Source organism: Pistacia vera, unplaced genomic scaffold, assembly GCF_008641045.1.
Source record: "Pistacia vera cultivar Batoury unplaced genomic scaffold, PisVer_v2 Contig264, whole genome shotgun sequence".
Lineage (NCBI taxonomy): Eukaryota > Viridiplantae > Streptophyta > Magnoliopsida > Sapindales > Anacardiaceae > Pistacia > Pistacia vera.
The window spans coordinates 400,947-421,668 of record NW_022196073.1 but is presented as its reverse complement, the minus strand read 5'-3'; the positions used below and the strand labels follow the sequence as shown (position 1 = coordinate 421,668).

The following is a 20,722-nucleotide window of genomic DNA, read 5'->3' as shown; positions in this document are numbered from 1 at the left end:
AGTTTCCCCGATTTGAAGCACATGTATACCCATCTGCTCGGATTCAACCAATCAACCTAAAGCACCACCACCCAATTGAGGCTAATGTACTCCGCTCGGCGGGAAGTACCGAGAGGGCATGCCTTCAAGGTATAGCTCACACGCCCACTCACCCAGCTCGTTATACCGAGACAGGTCACCTCCAAAGGACAACTCATATAGCCATCCGCCCCAGCGTACCGAACGAATGCACCGCCACGGGAGGATTCGCCCACCTTCTCGCTTGGGAGGGCAGACCGAGTGAGGGGATTTCGTATAGATTCTTTCATGCTCCCCCTCATCTTGGTACATCAGACAAGTGTGACATGGTCGACTCACCTTTTCACTCGGTCGGACGTATCGAACGTGTCCATGACTATGTTTCATCTCGCCTAGGTACACTGGCATACCAAATTCCCCGCCGACAACAAGAGCTTACACCTTTCGTTTCAGGGAACAGAGAAGCAGCACATTCATAAGTTCAACGGGTCGATCGCAAAGGCCTACCAAAGTCATCTCCAAGCAGTCTACTCTCTAAGCTAAGCACACGTTAACTCAGAGAGTGGGGGGCAAATTGTTAGGGGCAAAAAATGTCCTCGACCCAGACAAGCCCAAAGACGAAGACACCTTCAACAAAGTTGAAAAGCTCAGGCCCAATTCCGATGGGACCCAACTCAGAGTTCTGCAGATGAGACCTATCTGGTGTTCCTTCCCAGTTCCTTCCCATCTGGACCCAGGCATTCTAATCCTAGAACACCTTCTGGACTTATGATCAACTTGGAGCCCACAGTCGCCGACAAACTACAGTACTATTTGAACTCTACTAAGGAAGTCAATTATTATCCCAATTTGTCTAAGGTCTGTATCCTAGGCACGCTAGGACTCCCTTTCCTACTGAGATAAGGGAGCCAAAGGCTCCACTCTTTGGGAGGACCACCGCTGCAAGGACTCACAGTCCCACCAAGATTCGAAGACCATGCAATAACTATTTCAACAGAGACCAGTCCTCTCACAAGGGACAGAGACGTTACACCTTCAGACCTTGGAGTTCCCACTTGAGAACTTCGCATTACAGTCGTAGTCACAGACTCACAGTCCCCAACTAGACTCCCGGTAACCTTTCCTCTCCCTAACCCTCACTAAACTTGCTTCACTCAGCCTTGCTGACTTGAGCGTCGGAGCGCCTACGACAAACACCACCCCAGTGTTTTCCGTCTGCTTCACGCTTGTTTTTTTATGTGTGCAGGTGCAGTAGATCGTTAGTAGTCTCAACCTCACCGGATCTATCCATCTTTCCGCAAAGGTAGATTTTTCCTTCTACAAGTAAAATTTTTGTAGTTATCTTTATAATATTATAAAAGTAAAATGATTATAAAACAAATATTCTCAAATAAAAAAAACAAACTTGGGAACCCATTTTTAGGCTTTATTGGGCTTATTATCAAATATCAAGACCTTACCTTCATATTATAAAACAAATTATATTAAATAATTAAAAGAAAAGAGTAAACGAAGCAAGCAGCATGCTTATAGCGTTTTGTTACAACAAATGAAACTTATAATAGCAAAACTCAACTCTCTTGCCCACTATATCTTCACCTCCCAACCTCCAAAATATCGGTGGAGCCTGGGATTATTCCAATCCAACACTCATCAATTGAATTGAATTGAAATTATGGAGGGCTTTGTTTCTTTCACAACACCCACGCCCCGCCTTTCCTTTCCCTCCCTCAATCCCACACCCACTCACTTATTCCGACGTTCACTTCCCCATTCCAACTCTGTTCTTTTCTCTCCCATTCGATCTCAACTGGTAACAATTTCGATTGCATCGCTAACTTCATTCCAATTATCAGTTTTTTCAATTTTTTGCTTTTTTTTTTGTTTTTTTGTTTTTTTAATATAACGTATTTGGTTTGTTCTTTTTAGGGTGAGAGCGAGGATGGGTCGACTTCGATTTCTGCTGTGAAGGAGGATGCTGAAGTTGCTCTTAAAGTGAAAGAGTGGGAAGTGGGGATGTTCCACAATGAAGTTGCTGCCACCCAAGGTATCAGAATTAGGAGAAGGCCCCCCACTGGCCCTCCTTTGCACTACGTTGGACCCTTTGAGTTTCGGCTTCAGAATGAGGGCAATACTCCTCGCAACATTTTAGAGGAGATTGTATGGCACAAGGATGTTGAGGTTTCACAATTAAAAGAGAAAAAACCACTTGGTACACTAAAGAAAGCACTTGACAATGCTCCTCCTGCTAGAGATTTTATTGGAGCTCTTATAGCTGCCCATGAACGAACTGCTCTTCCCGCTTTGATTGCTGAAGTAAAGAAGGCTTCTCCTAGCAGAGGAATCCTCAGAGAGGATTTTGATCCGGTAACTATATCCGACACTCTCATAATTTTACATTTTAATTGTTTCACTTGGTTCTACTTATTTTCTATTCTTTTTGTTGTTCTATTAATTGTTATTTGTTTTGATGCTTTTCTTGATAGGTTGAGATTGCTAGAGCTTATGAGAAAGGTGGAGCAGCGTGCCTCAGTGTTTTGACTGATGAGAAGTATTTTAAGGTACACTTGCAATATACAGAGTTCATTCTGTATTTGAAGCTGAAGATGATTAATTATTTTTCATCTAACTTGTTTTTGATCTTATCACTAAAGGGAAGCTTTGAGAATATGGAGGCAATAAGGAGTGCTGGAGTAAAGGTTCGTAGTTTGACTTGCTTTTGCTTAGTTCATAATATTGCCTCGTCATAGTTCTAATGGTAGTCAATTTTGCAGTGCCCTCTACTGTGCAAAGAATTCATTATAGAAGCTTGGCAGATCTACTATGCCCGATCTAAGGGCGCAGACGCAATTCTTTTGATTGCTGCTGTTTTGCCAGATCTTGACATCAAATACATGACTAAGATCTGCAAGAGGCTTGGTTTGGCTGCGCTTGTGGAGGTTTGAATGCTGCTTTTCATTGTATCCCAATATCATTTCTGCTTCTAAAAGTGTTTGAGATGGGATATTTAATGCCAAATGGTGAAACATATGTGTCTATACGAGTTAGATACTTTTGAACAAATTTAATCCTGTGGTTAATGATGAATTATTCCAATATCATAGTCTAAAGTCTAAACTGTGGTTTAAAAAATTAGATGATTGAATGTTTTCATATGCTGTTGTTTAATCCTAGGTTCATGATGAGAAGGAAATGGATCGCGTTCTTGGCATAGAGGGGATTGAGCTTATTGGTATCAACAATCGTAATCTTGGTAAGATTTTCTGTTATTCTTAAATTTGTTTATTTATGAAACTTATAATCCTTGCACTATAATTTTGATCCTCTTAAATAACTCTTACAAATCGCCTTAGTATACAGATATAACCCAGTTATTTACCTGTCATTTTTGCTTGTCTACAGAAACATTTGAGGTTGATATTAGTAACACTAAGAAACTTCTTGAAGGAGAGCGTGGCCAAAAGATTCGTGAAAAAGACATAATCGTAAGTGGTCTTTTTACTAGTTTTATAACTATTCACTAAAAGAGATATGTTACAACTTGTGCAAATGTTTTTTTCGTGGTTAAAGGCAATTTTTGTTTTCATTCTCTTAGGTGATGTTATAACTAACTCATTTCTATTTCTTACTTTGGACTCTTCCAGGTAGTTGGTGAATCTGCTCTATTTACTCATGATGATATTGCATTTGTACAAGAAGCTGGTGCCAAAGCCGTAAGTTTCAAGTTTTACACTCCTAATTACAGAATCAAAATTTCTGGACATATTTTCCACTGAGAACAGGAATTATTTTATTTGAGTCTAAGATCTATGTTATTGCTGTCATACCGGTCTTGAATGCCTGACATATTACGTCATTGTCCCTTAATAAGGTTGCATTTTCTTTAATCAAATTGAACCTCCCCCGAATGTGTTCATTTGAATGACAGAAAAGTAGGAGCTAATATTAGATTCTGGGAGATGTTGTTGAAATGATTTCATGCTATCTGTTCTTTTAGTTTTATTTTTTTGATCTGGAAAAGTTTCATATGAAGATTATGTTGAGTGTGAAGCATGAAAACTACCTGAAATGGCTTTTTAAAGAAAAGTGAAAGCAGGTTAAATATAAATAAGTTGGGAAGTGTAAACATGGGTTTGTGGTTAAATCTGTAATGAACATGTTGTGTAGAGTAAAATTAAATTGTGTGACCTGGCAGGTTTTGGTTGGAGAGTCAATTGTGAAACAAAGTGACCCCGGGAAAGGAATCGCTGGACTTTTTGGCAAAGACATTTCTTTATGAGCTCATGGTAGAATGCTTATACAACCAGTATATTCTTTCAAGTTTTGGGATTGAAGATGGCTCAGACACCCTCCAATTCAATTTCTACCCGTACATTAACTTAATTCGGCATCCCTTTTCTTTTCTTCTTTGAATTTTCAATTTTGTACTGAATAATAATATATTGTATTTATAAATCAATACCCGTATGTTTCCCTTTTCTTTTCTTCTTTGAATTTTGTACTTCAGAGAATAATATTAGTGTATTTTATAGATCAATAGTTTGATGCAGAGTAATGCAAGATTTAAATGCCCAGCAAGATCAGAAAACAAAAATATAAATGAATATTGACCTACCTAAATTATAAAAATTAAATCTGACCTAAGCAAAAATTAAAGCCGTAACTTGAAAGTCAAAACCCACAAAACTCTTTGGTTGGATGAGGAATTCTAAATAAGTGATTTTGTAAAATACATGGATTTGATAAAATCATTCATTTGTTTTTAAAGAAAAAGTTGAAATACATGGATTTTGGAAAATCCACCACCCTCTAAAGTCCATTTTTTTTAGTCTTAAAATCTCACATACTTTGTCAAATCCGTCCGTTTTAATAGAACGAGAGATGTTATTAATAATTTAATTTATCAATACTATTCCCGTTAATAATTTAATATCTTAGTAATTATTTTTTACCCTAATTAAAGGAAATAAATATATTTATCATTCTCTCTTTTTGAGCTCTGTTTATCTACACAATCATTACACTTTTAATGTTTGAAATAAAAAGTTTATGTATATATATTCTCTTTAGCTACTTATTAATTATGAAGACAATATTTTATTGTCTTAATAATAATATTATATATATTTCTTTGATTGAACAGTCTCATCTTAATGCCCATGGACTTAGAAACAAACCATTTCCCTATTTTGACAAATTTGCTCGAGTATGAAATTATTCAACTATTGAAGGTATCGTGAATGAAGATTAATTGATAATATATTATATTAATTTGGAATTCCTTTTTTTTTTTTTTTTCTTTTACCAAATCACCAAAAATCACTTATTATAATTGGATTTTTCTATCAAATATAATGTAACTTGTATTTAATTAAATGAAAATTGATTTTTTGTTGGTTTTGGATATTGAGGGTAAAATTAAAAATTATTTATCAAATCCATGGATTGTATTCATTTAACCAAATATGAGTATATGAAAATATGAATCAACAATCATGGATTTTATATAAAAAATTTAAAACCAAACAATAAAATTTATTAAATACATGGATTTTGAATCCATAGATTGTACAAAGTCCATAGATTTTAAAATCTCTCAATCCAAACAGACCTTTAGTCTAATATTGACCTGCCTATTAACAGTGCCCTACAATAAGGTTTTCTTATCTTCTGTAAGCTCTATGCTGTTTATCTCTAGAATTCATAACCTTCAAAAGGCCACTCACTCTAATTTTTATCGATTAAGCACAAGAACATAGTGATAAGATCATTGTAATTTCTAGTCAACTCTACCATAGTAAGTCAAAATTAAGGAGGAAAGACAAAGACACGTAAAATATATCGTGATTCATAATACTGATGAGTTTCTTTAATTGTAAAAGTGGAGAAAAAGACTTAAAACCCCCGAGGGTTCTCCAAGGCTGAAAGCAAGAGTTACAGATGAACATCTTGTTGCTTACAACACTCATTTAAAAAGCTTTCTGAAATTGTCAAAGAGTCTTAGAGCTCTTAGTTCGCCGCTCCTTATATCTCTCAGTCTCCTTCTGAGTATCTGCATCCAACACATAAACATAATTAAGCACAAGATCAGATGGGTCAGTAATTATTTTCCATTTTCTACGAAAGCTAAGAGATGTATCCTCACATATTGTGCACGAAACAGTATTCTCCGTTCACTAGTGCACAAGTCAACTGCTAGCTGTTTCAGAAACACTCTTCGGTTGAGTTGCTTTGGGGATGTTACATCCAAATCCATCGATCCACTTTCCTGAAAGTCAACAAATCCAGCATGCAATGTTTATGAAACAACTTTTAAAACATAAGTATAGACTCACAAGTTTAATAAGGAAGTTCTTTCACCTGTAAGAATTTAGAGTACTTAGATATGCTTGATTCACAACTGTCCAAGATGAATTGTAATGCTTCTTCCTCAATTTCAGGGTATTTTATATCCTTCTTGGAGGTTGTTTTATTTGATGCTGCAGCAGCCATCTGGTGGAAACATCTTTTAGATATCTCACATTATAATAAAATATTGAGAGTTTAACACAAAGCTAAACTTGTCAAACCTCTTGAAACTGCCCCCTCATACTTGGTGGGCTGACCACTAAATAAGAATATGCCATTAACTCTAATGGCCATCCAGTGATTTGTATGGGATAACACTCAGATCTGAGAAAAGAAATCATCTTGATCACCGGTTAAGAGTTCATAAAATGAATTAGCAAACTATTGTATAAATAGGGAAGCAAAGGTCATGAAATCATGTACAAAGTTATACCTTCACTTGGGATATTTACACAGGACAACCAGATATGATTTCATGGGTGATATCAGTTAATAAGGAGATTGAAAATGAACAAATTTATGCTTTCTGATTGACTCAAATAAGAATTTGATGACACACCATTATTCATGGTATCATGTGATATATGAAAAGTTCTGGGACAACTAAGAAACAGGGTATATCAAACAAAGATCTATCAGATACTCACGCTGACAATCCATGCTTCCTTAGAGCTTCTAACTTCTCCTCATAACATTTGTCTGATTTCTTAAGTGACAATGGCAACTCTACTGAATCACTAGGGTTGGTTCCCTCCTTTGGAACAAATCCATATGAAAGCAAAAGTTCTCCATTAGATTTCTTGCCATACGATATGAAAACCTGCATGATGTGATACATGAAAACTAGTCAATAGAATCTCTGTTAATGCACTCAACAAGCTCTTCCTTATACAAATTAATGCTGAATTTAAGAATCAACACAAGCCTAGGCAATTTCAGTGATACTTTGGAGTGTGAGAAGGGAGATGGGAATAGAGAGATAACGCATCATACTTCCTCCCGATTTGCAATATGCATGAAGGACATCAACATATATAAATCTATTAGAAGCCAACATTTTTTTAAGTTTTTCTAAAATTTTGGAATTGATTAAAGACATATACCAAAAGATAATCAGGTTCATATTTTTTGATGGTCAGTGCATTGTAATAGTTGGTTTATCTAGAATTTGTCCTATTGATCTGCAATAGAATTGTTAAAAAAATTTACTAAATCGGTTTACCTGCTCACCTGGCTGATACGGCTGATCAGTGGTAAACACAACTCCTTGAGATGATTTATCATAATCCAAAAATGTTTCCACCTAGACCGGCCAAATGCAAATGTAACCCAGTTAGAAAACGAAGCACATTCATTACAGAAGCTATTTTAAATGACAGATGTAGTACAAAGACAATACTATGAACCTCACAACTATGATTGAGCATATCTGCCCAAGGAACCAAGGCAACCCTTCCATCCATTGAGGGCAATCGAACCTGTATATAAAAGAAATAAGAAGTCAACATCATCCACTTTCTGTAATAACTTTTGATTTCTGTACTCATATGAAACCTCTAAGTTTAGTTCAATGAAATGAAATTTAATAAAGAAAAGATGCGAGTCAAAGACCGAAAAAGTTAAAGATATGCACAATACAGAGTACAACTAAAACACCTTGCAATTACCACTATTTATATCATTTTCCTGTTAAATTTAAGGTTCGCCTATCTGTATCCATATTAAGAATTTAGACCCACAATTATCAAATCTGGACGGTTTATTTCCTCAAAAGTTATTATTCAGGATTCCACATGTTTATATAAAACTAGTTCTTTTCAAACAACATTCTGGGGACAACTTCTTGTTAGATGAAAATTCTGCATATTCAAGGCTAAAAGAATCAACATCTTTTCCATGAAGCATGATATATAATGTGAACCAGGCAACAAAGTAATAATGACATCATACATAATTTTGCTTACCAAGCGTGAGAAAAGAATACCAAACGACCATTTGAATGTTTCTATATTGAATATCTGCAATTTAAAAGGGTGCAAAACCAAATAAGGGGCATTCACAGAATAACAGTAGTATATAAGTGTTTATGGAACTCCAGATACTTCCAGCACAGAGTGTCATATCATCCATCATAACTTTAAACTAAAAATTATATTTATTAAACCATGGTTTTTGATGTCTTGAGAAAAAAAAGGGTAAAAAGGTTGCCTGTAATAAGATAAGATGATTAGTATACCAATCAGCTTGGAAGGCACAACACTGATATGCAGATCATTGGAGCTGGTATTTCTAGTAACTAATTGATTCTTATCTTAAAAGGGATTCAGGTAATCAAGGAGAGAACATGAATTGTTAAGAAAATATGGAAGAAGTAATAGAAAATTCTATACTATCAATAGCAGGTTATCAGAATATATGCTTCAAATTTCAGTTCCAGAACAGGAGTCCAAAATATATATTATAAGTACCTCTTCAGGGAACAGATCAGGATACTTGGAAAATATCCTCAGCCTCAAATCATTGTATCTGCACACAGGATGAAATAGACATTCAATAATATATTACAATATTTTTATGAGAATACGAAATTGAAGCCAATGAAGGTGTATAAACAAACACCAAGCATTGAAGATGGTCAAAAAACAAAGCCATACGTTCCAATAACATTGGTAATCCTTTCAATTGCCCGTTCTCTAATCTGTGATGCTTCCAGATACCTATCTAGTTCAGCACGTGTCCTGAAATGATATAGAAAGGCTGTAGGGGGGAAAACTGAGAGTAGACCCTTTCTGTGGTATAGAAATAGCACTTTAAAATCTCCACAATAGAAACAAGAAGTAATAAAGAATGTATTCTTACCAGTATAGAAGCGAATATGGCTGTCGAGGCAAGGCTGAGATGTAATTGCTCCATCTTGAAGATCTTTGGAGACTTGCTTCACTAATCAAATAGGTAGCAAGCAAAGGCCAATCAGGTACAGAATACTGTTTCAACACTTCGCCAGCTTCTGGACAGCTCCATTCCTATCACCCAAAATTAAAAGAACATTCCTCACACTCTGAAAGAATAATTAGCACCCTATGAAGTTAATTACACCATATTATATAAATAAATCAATTTAAAGGGAAATTAGCAAAATCCCTTGAAGAAAAAAAAAAAAAAAATGACAACTTATACGGCCAGAACTAAAGCACTACGAGAAATAAAAAGAGTATGACAAGCAAATTCATAAGCTGCACTGAAATGTGCTTCACATGAGAACATAAATTCGAAGCTTCAACAGGCGATCTACCTCTAAGTCTTTCACAAGTCAACAACTAAAATATATCCAATAATCGCTAATGTACATGATTTATGATTACACAAACCAAAATTCTATTACACAAACAATTAATTCATTCTCTTTTGCTACAACAATATACGATACTTATAACTTATTACACAAACAATTAACTCATGGAAAGCCAATATTATAACTTATTAAGTAAGCACTGGACTCAGAAAGTTTCAAGTCACAAGAACAGTAGTATTATGCTATATAACAACTATAAATATCATTATTGAAACAAAGGAGCTTACCGAGTCGGCAGTGATAAAAAGAGAAGGTGGAACAAAGAGTAACTTCTCACCCTTCCTAATATTCTTCAAGGCGACTAAACCTCTCTCTCCCACCTCAACTTTTTGTATGCCCATTTTCTGAGGCGGGAGTCCCGACTCAGACAACCACTTTTGAAGATCCGAAGCGTTCTCCAATGAATCTATGTCACATCCCCATGGGATGACCTTCTGGGTCACTGTCGTTTTGGTAGTGGTGGTTTCGTTTGTCGCTGAGACTGAACACTGAAGTACATGTCTTTTGCGCGGGAAAGTTGTGAAGGAAGTGTGAGAATTTCGGTTGTTGTGGAGGTGAGAGAAGGCGGGAAGGAGAGTGGTGTGGAAGATTCTAGAAGCTTCGGCCATGGCTTCGCATAAAAAAAACAGTGAGAAAGCTTATCCCGCAGAAGATGAAGAGAACCTGTGAGGCTATGAAATGGATAATGGTAGTTTTTGACGGTTGCATTTGACCAATTTAAAACGCTGTCGTATATTTTATAAATTAATTATGAATAAAAGTATGTGCAGTTGTGCACTAACAAATGGTACTAATTCGAAGTACTAAAATTATGTTTGCAAATTACTCATTATTAGGGAGTGTTTGTCTAAGTTTATAAGTTGGTCAAACTTACTTATAAGTTCTAAAATTAAGCTGACCTGTTTATTTATAATTTTTTTGAGCTTATAAGTTGAGCTTATAAGCCAAAAAAAATAAGTTGGGGGGGAGGTACTTTTTTTTTTTGGCTTATAAGCACTTTGCTTATAAGCTAGTTTGACCAAGTATATTACCATATTATCCTTATTTAATTTTAAAATTTCATAGTATGACCTTGTTTAATGTAGTACCATTTTTAGTAATTTTATAATAAAATGTACTTATAAGCCACATTTTACCAAACACGTTAATTACTTATCAGTCACTTATAAGTACTTTAACCAAACACGTAATTGCTTAAAATTTTAAATGCTTATAAGTTAATTTTAGCTTATAAGCAATTGTTGCTTATAAGCTAATTTTCATAAGCTCAGACAAACACCTCCTTAGTAGAGCTTGTGTTTGCAAATTACAATATCTAATCTCATAATTAAAGTTACGATTGAAAAAAAGAGCAAATGACTTTTTCCCACCCAAGGTTTGCCTTAATAACATTTTCAACCCAAAAAGTTTCAAAATACCATTATTCTATCCAATGTTAATATTCTGTTATGACCCAAAACCGATTATGGTTGATTCCAACGACAAAAATTTTCTCTATCATCACTATTTGAATTTTCGATCTCCTTTCTATAAAACCCCTCTCATTCCAATACTTGATTTCTTGTCGCTTGTCGATCATTGTAAAGTTAGAGTCTTTTGTTCTTAGCTGATTTTTGATTGATTCTGACTGTGAATATTCAATCGGTCACCATTATTCGATCTACTTACCCCCTCTCTATAAAACCTCTTTTAGCATGGCTTCTAGTAACTTGCTGTCGCTGATTGAGAAAGTTAAGTGTATTTTTGGGTATTTTGAAACTTTTTTTTTTTTTTTTGGAAATCATTAAGGCAAAACCTAACAATCATTTAAAAGGAGTCAACCCACATTAAAAAATTTAATTAAAATAGAGATGAGTGTAATTAATCTTATCGGTGGTATAAACTCAACGTCACCCATTTGATGGGCAGAGATTTGGCTTCTTTATAAGAATCAAAGCTACGAGATTCTCTTATCTTGCTGCAAAAACATGTTAGCTAACACCTATCTCATCTCTTCCAACTTCACTTCGCTCCCACACACAACTCCAAAACTGAAACCTTCGCTCCAAGCTCACAACTTTAACAGCATTTCTTTTTCACTTCCCAAAACAAACACCACCTCAAGATTCCCACTATTCCTTAAACCCCACAACCTTAAAGCCTCAGTTTTCCCATTTCACAAACGGGTTCTTCTCCAAAGATGTCACAGCATCTTAGATTCTAAGAACTTAGATGAAGAAGAAAACCCAGTTTTAGATGATAAAAAGTCTTCAGTTTTGGAGAGCAAAGTTAATGTTCAAGAGGGAAGAGACTGGACAACCTCAATTTTGCTTTTTGTGTTGTGGGGTGGTCTTATGTACTATGTTTTCAATCTTTCTCCTAACCAAACCCCGGTACGGTTTATCTGTTGATAACTGCTCTATCTAGATCTGTTAATAACTGGAGTTCATTAATGTCTATATTGATTTGACTTTAGCTTTTATGTTATAGGTACTAGTTTCAATGGTTGTGTATTTTCTTACAATTGTTTTCACTATCTGAATTAAAACACTTTACAGTCAGTTAACTTAGTCATGAAAATGTTTACAATTTTACAAAACGTTAGAATCTCTGCTTCTGTTTTTCTTTTTTCATTTTGTTGCATTTCTCTTGGTTGAAAATTTGAAATGCTGCTGAAAAAGCTTGATCTAACTTCTTTAATCTGGAGTTCGGACTATAACTTGCAGTCAAGGGACATTTATTTCTTGAAGAAGCTTCTGAATTTGAAGGGAGATGATGGCTTTGTGATGAATGAAGTGCTTGTGTCTCTCTGGTACATCATGGGTTTGTGGCCTTTAGTATATAGTATGTTGCTGCTTCCAACAGGTAGAAGGTACCTTACTGCTCTTTATGTTTGTTCTTTGAATTATTTTTCAGCTTTTACATTTTTATTTGTTTGTTTAAAATACTAAAATTCATGAAATGGTGATTGTTTTGTGTGCATTCTTCTGAGAGTATATAATTAGGATTCATCATGATTCAGTTAAGCATTTGTATTTTGTTTTTTAATATGCTTTCACTTCCATGTTGAAGAAATGAATAAGAGCAGCAGAAAACCAGCAGATCTTGTTTCTAAAACAGGAATTTTTTTCTGTTGCGAGACTTCGTAGATTTATTGGTGATCACAAGCTTCACAAAATGGAATAAGCTTTAGCCTTTTCTCTATCCGTGTCAGAGAATCACAGACTGCTTTAGAAGCATTTTATAACTCATAGTTTCTGCTGTTACTGAACTAATGCATTAATCTTTGTGTCTGCAGCTCAAAAAGCAACATTCCTGTCTGGCCATTCCTTATACTTTCATGCTTTGGTGGTGCATATGCTCTTCTGCCCTATTTTGTTCTTTGGAATCCCCCACCTCCTCCGGTTGAGGAAACCGAGCTCAGCCGATGGCCTTTGAATTTTCTGGAATCCAAATTAATAGCTGGGGTAAGCCATTATTCATTTCTCCTCTATTGGAGGATTTCTCTTGTTAAAATGTGGAAGCATGATAAACTGATAAAAGAGTTTGTTTACTTCCTAAAATTGGCATAACTTAGAAATGCTAGCATGAAAATGTAGTATTATAAGTGGATCTTTATGGTTCCTGTATAAATAGCTGCCAACCACCATTAAAATAGCATAACAACATTAGTCATTCATCAAATTCATACAGAATCCACCTTTTTAGTCTGTCTCACAAGACAAAAATCCTCATCGTGGCCTTATAAGAAGACTCCTCAATTAAATAATTCTTTAAAAGAAGGCATTATTCAAATATAATGCTAGTGAATCTAGATAAAATTTCACATAAACCAATTTATGTCTTGTTTTTCTGATGTAATAAAGGGAGCATCTGTTGAACACACTGACCCTTTATATACAAGTGATTTTTTTCTATGCTTTTAGTGTAATACATCATCAAAGATCTCTTGGTGTGTTTACCTTGAAGAAGCTATATACCTTGATGAATATTTAAATGACGTTCTTGATCACTTGTTCTTCATTAAGTGCTATTCCTTCAAGAAAATAAACTTAAATACATGACTGATCCTAATACTTTTAAGTCTTTAAACTTTTTTGTGAAGAGCACCAGCTAATTCAGTTACATATCAGATATCATTTCTTGCAGGACTGGGGTTGATCATTTATGCCGGTTTAGCGAGTGGTGATGTCTGGACAGAGTTTGTCCAATACTTCAGGGAAAGCAAATTCGTAAGTACGGTTGAACTTTTTTGGGGGTGGGTGGATCGTGCAATGCCATAATCGGACTTATAGGTTAACATGCTTCAAGCTGGTCCAAAATTCATGCCAAAGGGAATCCTCAAAGTCTTTTGTTCAGTTCATAAATGATATGTAGGTTAAAGTTATGGTTAACTTTAAGATCATTATATGCATAGATGCATGCACTCCTCGTATAGTCGTATTGACTGAATTCTCTTGGTATAGCAATTTTGTTTAAATTGCACTTTGTTTGGTTGGTCGATTTTACAATTCAACAGAACATGTCACCAATGATTGAATCTCTTTGTTGCAGATTCACCTGACGTGCATTGATTTTACTCTACTTTCTACATTTGCTCCTTTTTGGGTATACAATGATATGACTGCCCGGAAATGGTGAGAATTTTTTTAGGTCTTTATGATCAGTTTCAAAACTCCTCGAAGGGGAATTATTTGGAATACAAAACATTCAAGTACTTGTTCTCTCTGCAGGTATGACAAAGGTTCTTGGCTTCTTCCTGTGTCATTGGTACCATTTTTAGGTCCGGCATTGTATCTTTTCTTACGGCCATCACTCTCAGAAATGCCTGTTTCACTGGGCAAAGCCTCATCAGAGCAAGAGTAAATTTTGAATTCTCCATTTTGCTTTATATCAAAACCTAAAAGGAAATGGTCACAGTTGACAACGACATATATAAGATGAGAAGACCACAGCTCATGTATATACACAGATAGTTTTGAGAACACTCAGAAACGCTAGGAAGCTCATTTCGTCTTGCTCAAGAACTAAGATCAGAAACTCTCCACAGATCTTTCTGGTCAACATCCTCGTATTTCTTGGATTCTTCATTTCTCTTGGTTACTTGAGTATCCACTGTTTACTGAAAGAGAGATGTAGAAAATACCAGTTCCATGGATGTGACAATGTTCATACTTAGAGAACTTGATTTGTACGACTCGTTAAATTATGATTTGATAAATTAATAAACCTTCTGATTGTTGATGAAGAGAAGAAATAAAGAGAAATGAAAAGTGAAAGCCACATCAGATGTCTGTTTCTTCGACCTAGGACCAGAAATTAAAATACAGTAAAAAGCTAACATAACTCGTGGCTCCTATTTAAATATATTCTTCTCCATTACAAAATTATGTCTTGAATAAGCATTTGCTAACTCATCTGGAATCATTATTATACAAATCACTGTCAAGGGTAACTCCAGTGATTTAGGCATGCATGTTGACAGAGCAATAATCAAGAAGAAGATTTGACCCTATCAACAAGCGTAACACTCGTTTTGCAAATAGAAGCAACGGCACAAATTGTTAGAAAACCATATTGCTGGAAAATCTGAAAGATTTCAGGGTAGCAGACATATGTGCCACGAATAACATAATGCTACGAAGGGAAGAATGTTACTACATTCTTCACGCATATAATTTTTGGAGGTCTTCTTTAAACTTAGCCTTCAGTTGTTCCCTCTTTATCTTGAGTGCAGCAGTAACTAATCCAGACTCAGGTGTCCATGGATCTGGCAGCAACTTAACTTTTGCAGGAATCTCAAATTTGTCCAGTTTTGCGCCTTTTCCTACCTGCGGAACATTAAATGCTCTCAAATATTTATGGAAGACTTAGTTTTTCTTTGAATCAATGAGTTGCAACAAAATATTTTGTCTCCACTCCTCCCCAATTCAGCGCATGCATAAAACTGTAAGCCTTCTTTAACAAAATGAAAATATCAATCTCTAAAGTCAGTGAAAAACTGTTTACTCCCGATAGAATTTACATCACACTGAATGATGCACTAGATCAAAATGCTAGATTGTATAACAAAATCCTATTCACAATGCAGAGCAATTAAATGTCTTATGCACTTGTAACATATCAAATATTCCCAAGAAACCTTTTCTGCGGCTAAAGAAAAGTAACCAAACCTTGGAAAGAGATTGTTGAACCTCATTGATAGCTTCAGCTTTGTCACACAGCTCCGAAATATTTTGGTACTTGATGCCAGCTTCTTGGGCCCACCTTTCCAGAACCTTGTGTGATGGAACAACAAGAGCAACACAATAGCTGTGGAAGGGATCCGCATATACCATGATATTATCCACATAATTACTTGATGTCAATGCAGCCTCGACCTGTAATCAGACCATTAGAAAAGATAATGAGCACTGTAGCAAAATTTAGACTGACATTGTTGCTCAACGATGTTCCACGCAAACAAATTCAATGCACCTTTCCTAACGAGATATATTCTCCATGTTGAAGTTTGACAATATCTTTCTTCCTATCAATAATCTCAAGGCATCCATCAGGGTGAAATTGTCCAATGTCACCAGTATAAAACCAGCGCATGCCCATAGCATCAACCTGCAGCATGTAATAGATCAGGACGGCCAGTATTTATAGGCTATGAGATCAGTTACAACTTAAAAGTTGCAAAATGCTCTATCAGATAATTGCACTAGTATTGAGATGTGTGGCACACATGCACATAGATTTACCTTGTACACCTCATTAGTTTTTTCTGGATTGTTAAAGTAACCAGAAGTTACACTGAATCCCCCTACAACAATCTCTCCTCTGGGCATTGGTTTGTCAGAAGTCATATAACCACCTTCTTTCCAGGAAACAAGCTGCAATATCAAAGAGCAGAGTAGGCCAATATTAAATGGGGACCTTAATACATTTTATCACTGTTAATTCCTAATACGATATTGTAAAACATGTCTTATGAAGTGAAATCAGTAAAATCTTTTCTTTCAGTGGCTATGCCAAGCTCAGACAGGCTGACCATAACAGACAATATAACCCACAAAAGTCTCTTTTCATAAATGTGCATTCTAATTGTAAAGCTATAATGGTTTTCCTTGAAATATGTGGAAATTTGGCACACCTTAATGTAGCAACAAGGAAGAGGCGGCCCCACCCGGCCCACACTAGAGTCATCTGCCTCAGTAAATGCGGCCCCAGCACATGTTTCAGTTAAGCCATATCCTTGACCAATGGGAGCCCTGATAAGGAACATTGTATACATAAAAATCAACTTAAAAGTATGTATTTGACTAAAAATATACTTTAAAGGCCTGCATGCTTTATGTCATTTATGCAATTATTAACATATAAACATATAAGAGGCTGCTTCCTTGAATGTTTATTTCCGCTGGATGCCACCTTCAATTATCTGATATTTATATTCTTATCAAGGAAAGGAGTAAGTTTTTCCCCTATGTTATCGTGGTATAGCAAGATGAGAAGTCATTACCCTATGCAAATATTGATAAAACGCTGGGAATCCCTAGATAAAGGAGCTCCACCACAGAGCATAAATCGGATGTGACCCCCAAGTACAGCTCGTACTTTTTTGAAGACAATGGCATCCCACAGCATTCTCTCCGGTCCCCAAGCACCAAACCAGCTTCCTTCTACAGCAGCCAGCCGACGCTTACATCCAATGTTGAAAAGATTCTTTGCAAACCCTCCCTTTTCCTCGACCTGGATGACGTCATTTTAATAAGTGGGGGGCAAAAGAAATTAATCTACCTAATATTCTCAAAATACACATATGCATCAATCACAACTGCCATAAAACCAGTCCATATAGAAGCATTCAATAGTGTCAATATGGGTTTACACCTTTTTCACAACTCCTTCTCGGACGCGATCTAAAATAGCTGGAACTGCTGCCATTAGAGTTGGTTTTAACGCAGAAGCATCTCCCTTGGTTCCTTTCTTAATTTTACTGGCAGTGTCTGTTAAAGTCAATGCTGAACCATAGCCAATAGCACAACCTGCAGTCAACATCACAGACTGGACAACCACAAAAATTTTAAAAACACTATTGCATCTAGTGTACACAAGAAAAAAGCAGATATGTAGGTACCTCAGCTGCCAGTTCAAAAACATGGGCTAGGGGCAAGTATGCAAGGTATACATCATTCTGTCCCAATTCTGGAACCACCGTCTTAACCGCTGCAGCAGTGGCTACAATGTTCCCATGAGTAATCATGACTCCCTATATTGTTTCACATTGCAACATGTTAGAGTAAAGGAAATCTACTACTTATGCAATGAGGAAATGATGACACAGGTTTAATCACCAAAAAAGCTCATACATCAAGAATTATAAATCAAATCTTCAAATTAGAAGGTCTTCATCCAAGTATTGGAAATCAGGGCATGCAAGCACATAATAAAATCGTAGCATTAGGGAAAAAAAAAAAAATTGTTTTTACTAACTTTAGTATTTTGATATATTAATTATACCAAGATACACTTAGACATCTGCACCAGAAATATAAAAAGGAAAGAAAAAAATTTCCAGTTCATTTGCCTCTTCGGCGAGGCGAACTAGTTCTTGGTTTGCCCTGTTGCTAGAGTGTGCATCTATTAAAAAATATAAAAGACAAGGAACAAACCTTTGGTAGGCCTGTACTGCCACTTGTATACATTATAACCGCCATTCCATTCTTGGAAGGTAAGTTTGGAAGAACAGGACTTCTTTTCCCAAGTTTCTCAACTTCAGAAAATGAGGAAATTGTCCATTTGCTACTACTTCCAGAGAAGTCAGAATCATTGGCAGTTCCATCATCTTCAAAGTAAATGACATTCTTGATAGTGTTTAGGCTTGAGCTTATAGCAGACAACTTCTTTAATTGCTTGGAGTCGCAGATCAGGGTTGTCACTTGTGTCTGTAAACATTTTAAGGCTCTAAGTAAGAACTATCTGTTATCTGTGTTATAATGGATCAATATAGTGTGATCTGCAAGCAATAAATCATCCATATCATAGCTAATACATAAATAGCTAAGCAGAGATTTCCTACCTCATTCAGTGAGTGGATGAGAGCATCCTCACCTAGAGAAGCATAAATAGTAACAATAGTAATATCTTGCCTAAAGCAGCCCTGAAACCAAAAAATAACTAATTTAGTATTGCTGTTGCATCCACAACTTGTTCAAAAGAATTCAAAAAATAGATGATATTGAAGTATCCCAGAAACACCTGAAAGGCAATTAACCACTCTGCCCGAGTTTCAGCAAAAAGGGCAGCTCGTGTATCCACATTATGACCTAAATTAACAAGCCCAGATGCAAAGTGGCAAGCACGATCAAAAACCTCTCCATAAGTTTGCCACTCATAATCACCCAAGTGTAACTTCTCAAACTTTCTGCCGTCACTAGCTGTAACAAACTCCTTGTCGATTACCTTTCTTGTTCCAAGAAATCGGTCTCGTGAATGCTTTTTACAAGACTGTTCAAAGAGCGCAGCCATGGTTGAAGCCCCTTTCCACGGAACTTCAACCAACTCAGATACTTGTTTATTACGGATTGCATAACCTGCCTCACCGCCAACTTCTACTGGAACTCCTCTTTGTTTTTCCTTCTTCTTGCCCATTAACATCTTAGACAGCAAAACCGGTACAAGTATAGCAACAACAGCAGCACCAATAATCCCATACATTCCAATGCCTTTCACAGCTGATAAATCATCAGTGGTGCCTAAGTTTTCTACCCTTGGTGTGTCATATGAACTTCCTTTAGAATCCTCCATTGTAAATGCTGTATATCAATACACGGCACTCCTTTCCGGAATAAACCAAATAATGACCTGAAATTGATGACAGGAATTAGCAACATAATCCATCATTTGACTAAAACCCAATACGTTATCTAATGTTTCTAAACATGGATGTGAAAACTACAACAGAATCAAATGTACAACATTAGTAAAGTTCCATACAGTGCAAAAATGTCCAAAAGGCACTACCGATAATGATAAGATACTATGACAAATTATAAGGCTACTGAAGTCTTCTCCAGTGCCTAGAAATCCTACAAACATTGATCAGAAATGCATCAGATTTTACGTCTGAAGTTGAATACTAATATGTGGTGATGCACAAAAATACACTCCACGGCATTATTAATGTTTGGAACCCATTTTGATTTTTCCTAGCTTTCCCAAGAGAGAGAGAGAGAGAAGAGTGAAGCAGAGATAGAATTGCAACACTCTCCAAAGCAAAGCTGAAAAACTTATAAACAACTTTTAAACCATTTTGGGACTTAACTTCCTCATACATGCACTAAATTTTCACAGCAAGAATGATAAGTACACAAAACTCGTATTACAACAAATTGATTGATGTTTAAACAAATGACAAGACATAAAATAAAAACAAATAAAAATAAAAAAGCAGTTCTAAAATAATGATATCATCCTTATAGAAACAAATCGCTTCATACTTTTGCTTTTCTTTTCTCAACCAATGAAAAAAAATGGAGTCTGCATATTAGTATGATCAGAACCATCCTTTCATGAATAATCCAGAAATAACATGATCAACCAACATCGAGATGCCAAGAACACAATACACATCATGATCAGGATTTTCGCTCTGGTACATAAAACATAAAGCTCATTTCTTTCTCAAGGACAAAAACAGACTCAAAATCAAACTATCATAAGCTGCAAAATTCAAACTACCTCAAACAAAGATGATCAAGATCATAGGAAAAAAAATGCAACCAGAACCCACAATTTACTATAAAACAAAAATAAAAATACACCTTAAAAAGAACCCAATTCTCTCAAAAAGAAACCAAAATCATCAATCATCGTTAAGAATGATCACCACAACATGGTTCTTCAATAAAAAAACCAAAAAAAAAAAAAAAAAAACTCAACTTTACCTTTTAAAACGAAGCCAAAGCTCAAAGGTTTCCCTTCAGTGTTTATATTATTGATAATATAATAAGAATAGACGTATGAAGAAAGTTCAAG

The 20,722-nt window shown here is 35.7% G+C and overlaps 4 protein-coding genes across 4 annotated transcripts; 2 read left to right on the top strand and 2 right to left on the bottom strand.

Moving 5' to 3' along the window:
• The first annotated feature begins 1,610 nt into the window (after positions 1-1,610).
• On the top strand, positions 1,611-4,389 carry LOC116132962 (indole-3-glycerol phosphate synthase, chloroplastic). The gene is made up of 9 exons (XM_031418630.1): positions 1,611-1,831; positions 1,948-2,385; positions 2,505-2,579; positions 2,673-2,717; positions 2,793-2,957; positions 3,193-3,271; positions 3,421-3,503; positions 3,663-3,731; positions 4,214-4,389. Exons 1-9 carry the CDS (start codon positions 1,694-1,696, stop codon positions 4,295-4,297), a joined length of 1,176 nt encoding a protein of 391 aa, XP_031274490.1. The 5' UTR covers positions 1,611-1,693; the 3' UTR covers positions 4,298-4,389.
• Positions 4,390-5,837: 1,448 nt separating this feature from the next.
• LOC116132985 (ribulose-1,5 bisphosphate carboxylase/oxygenase large subunit N-methyltransferase, chloroplastic) lies at positions 5,838-10,399 on the bottom strand. Its single transcript, XM_031418665.1, has 12 exons — positions 9,946-10,399; positions 9,226-9,389; positions 9,021-9,104; positions 8,835-8,892; positions 8,331-8,384; positions 7,773-7,844; positions 7,589-7,669; positions 7,014-7,186; positions 6,588-6,690; positions 6,379-6,510; positions 6,164-6,286; positions 5,838-6,070 (listed from the first exon to the last, which is right to left on the bottom strand). Exons 1-12 carry the CDS (start codon positions 10,324-10,326, stop codon positions 5,984-5,986), a joined length of 1,512 nt encoding a protein of 503 aa, XP_031274525.1. The 5' UTR covers positions 10,327-10,399; the 3' UTR covers positions 5,838-5,983.
• Positions 10,400-11,633: 1,234 nt separating this feature from the next.
• On the top strand, positions 11,634-14,933 carry LOC116132952. The gene is made up of 6 exons (XM_031418620.1): positions 11,634-12,090; positions 12,424-12,569; positions 12,996-13,164; positions 13,831-13,929; positions 14,252-14,334; positions 14,431-14,933. The coding sequence occupies exons 1-6, from the start codon at positions 11,686-11,688 to the stop codon at positions 14,561-14,563; spliced, it is 1,035 nt and encodes a 344-aa protein (XP_031274480.1). The 5' UTR covers positions 11,634-11,685; the 3' UTR covers positions 14,564-14,933.
• An 83-nt stretch (positions 14,934-15,016) lies between these two features.
• On the bottom strand, positions 15,017-20,691 carry LOC116132951 (long chain acyl-CoA synthetase 8). The gene is made up of 12 exons (XM_031418619.1): positions 20,632-20,691; positions 18,944-19,549; positions 18,765-18,845; positions 18,358-18,630; positions 17,823-17,954; positions 17,576-17,749; positions 17,205-17,434; positions 16,836-16,953; positions 16,444-16,575; positions 16,175-16,309; positions 15,871-16,077; positions 15,017-15,528 (listed from the first exon to the last, which is right to left on the bottom strand). Exons 2-12 carry the CDS (start codon positions 19,490-19,492, stop codon positions 15,364-15,366), a joined length of 2,196 nt encoding a protein of 731 aa, XP_031274479.1. The 5' UTR covers positions 19,493-19,549; positions 20,632-20,691; the 3' UTR covers positions 15,017-15,363.
• Between the last annotated feature and the right edge of the window lie 31 nt (positions 20,692-20,722).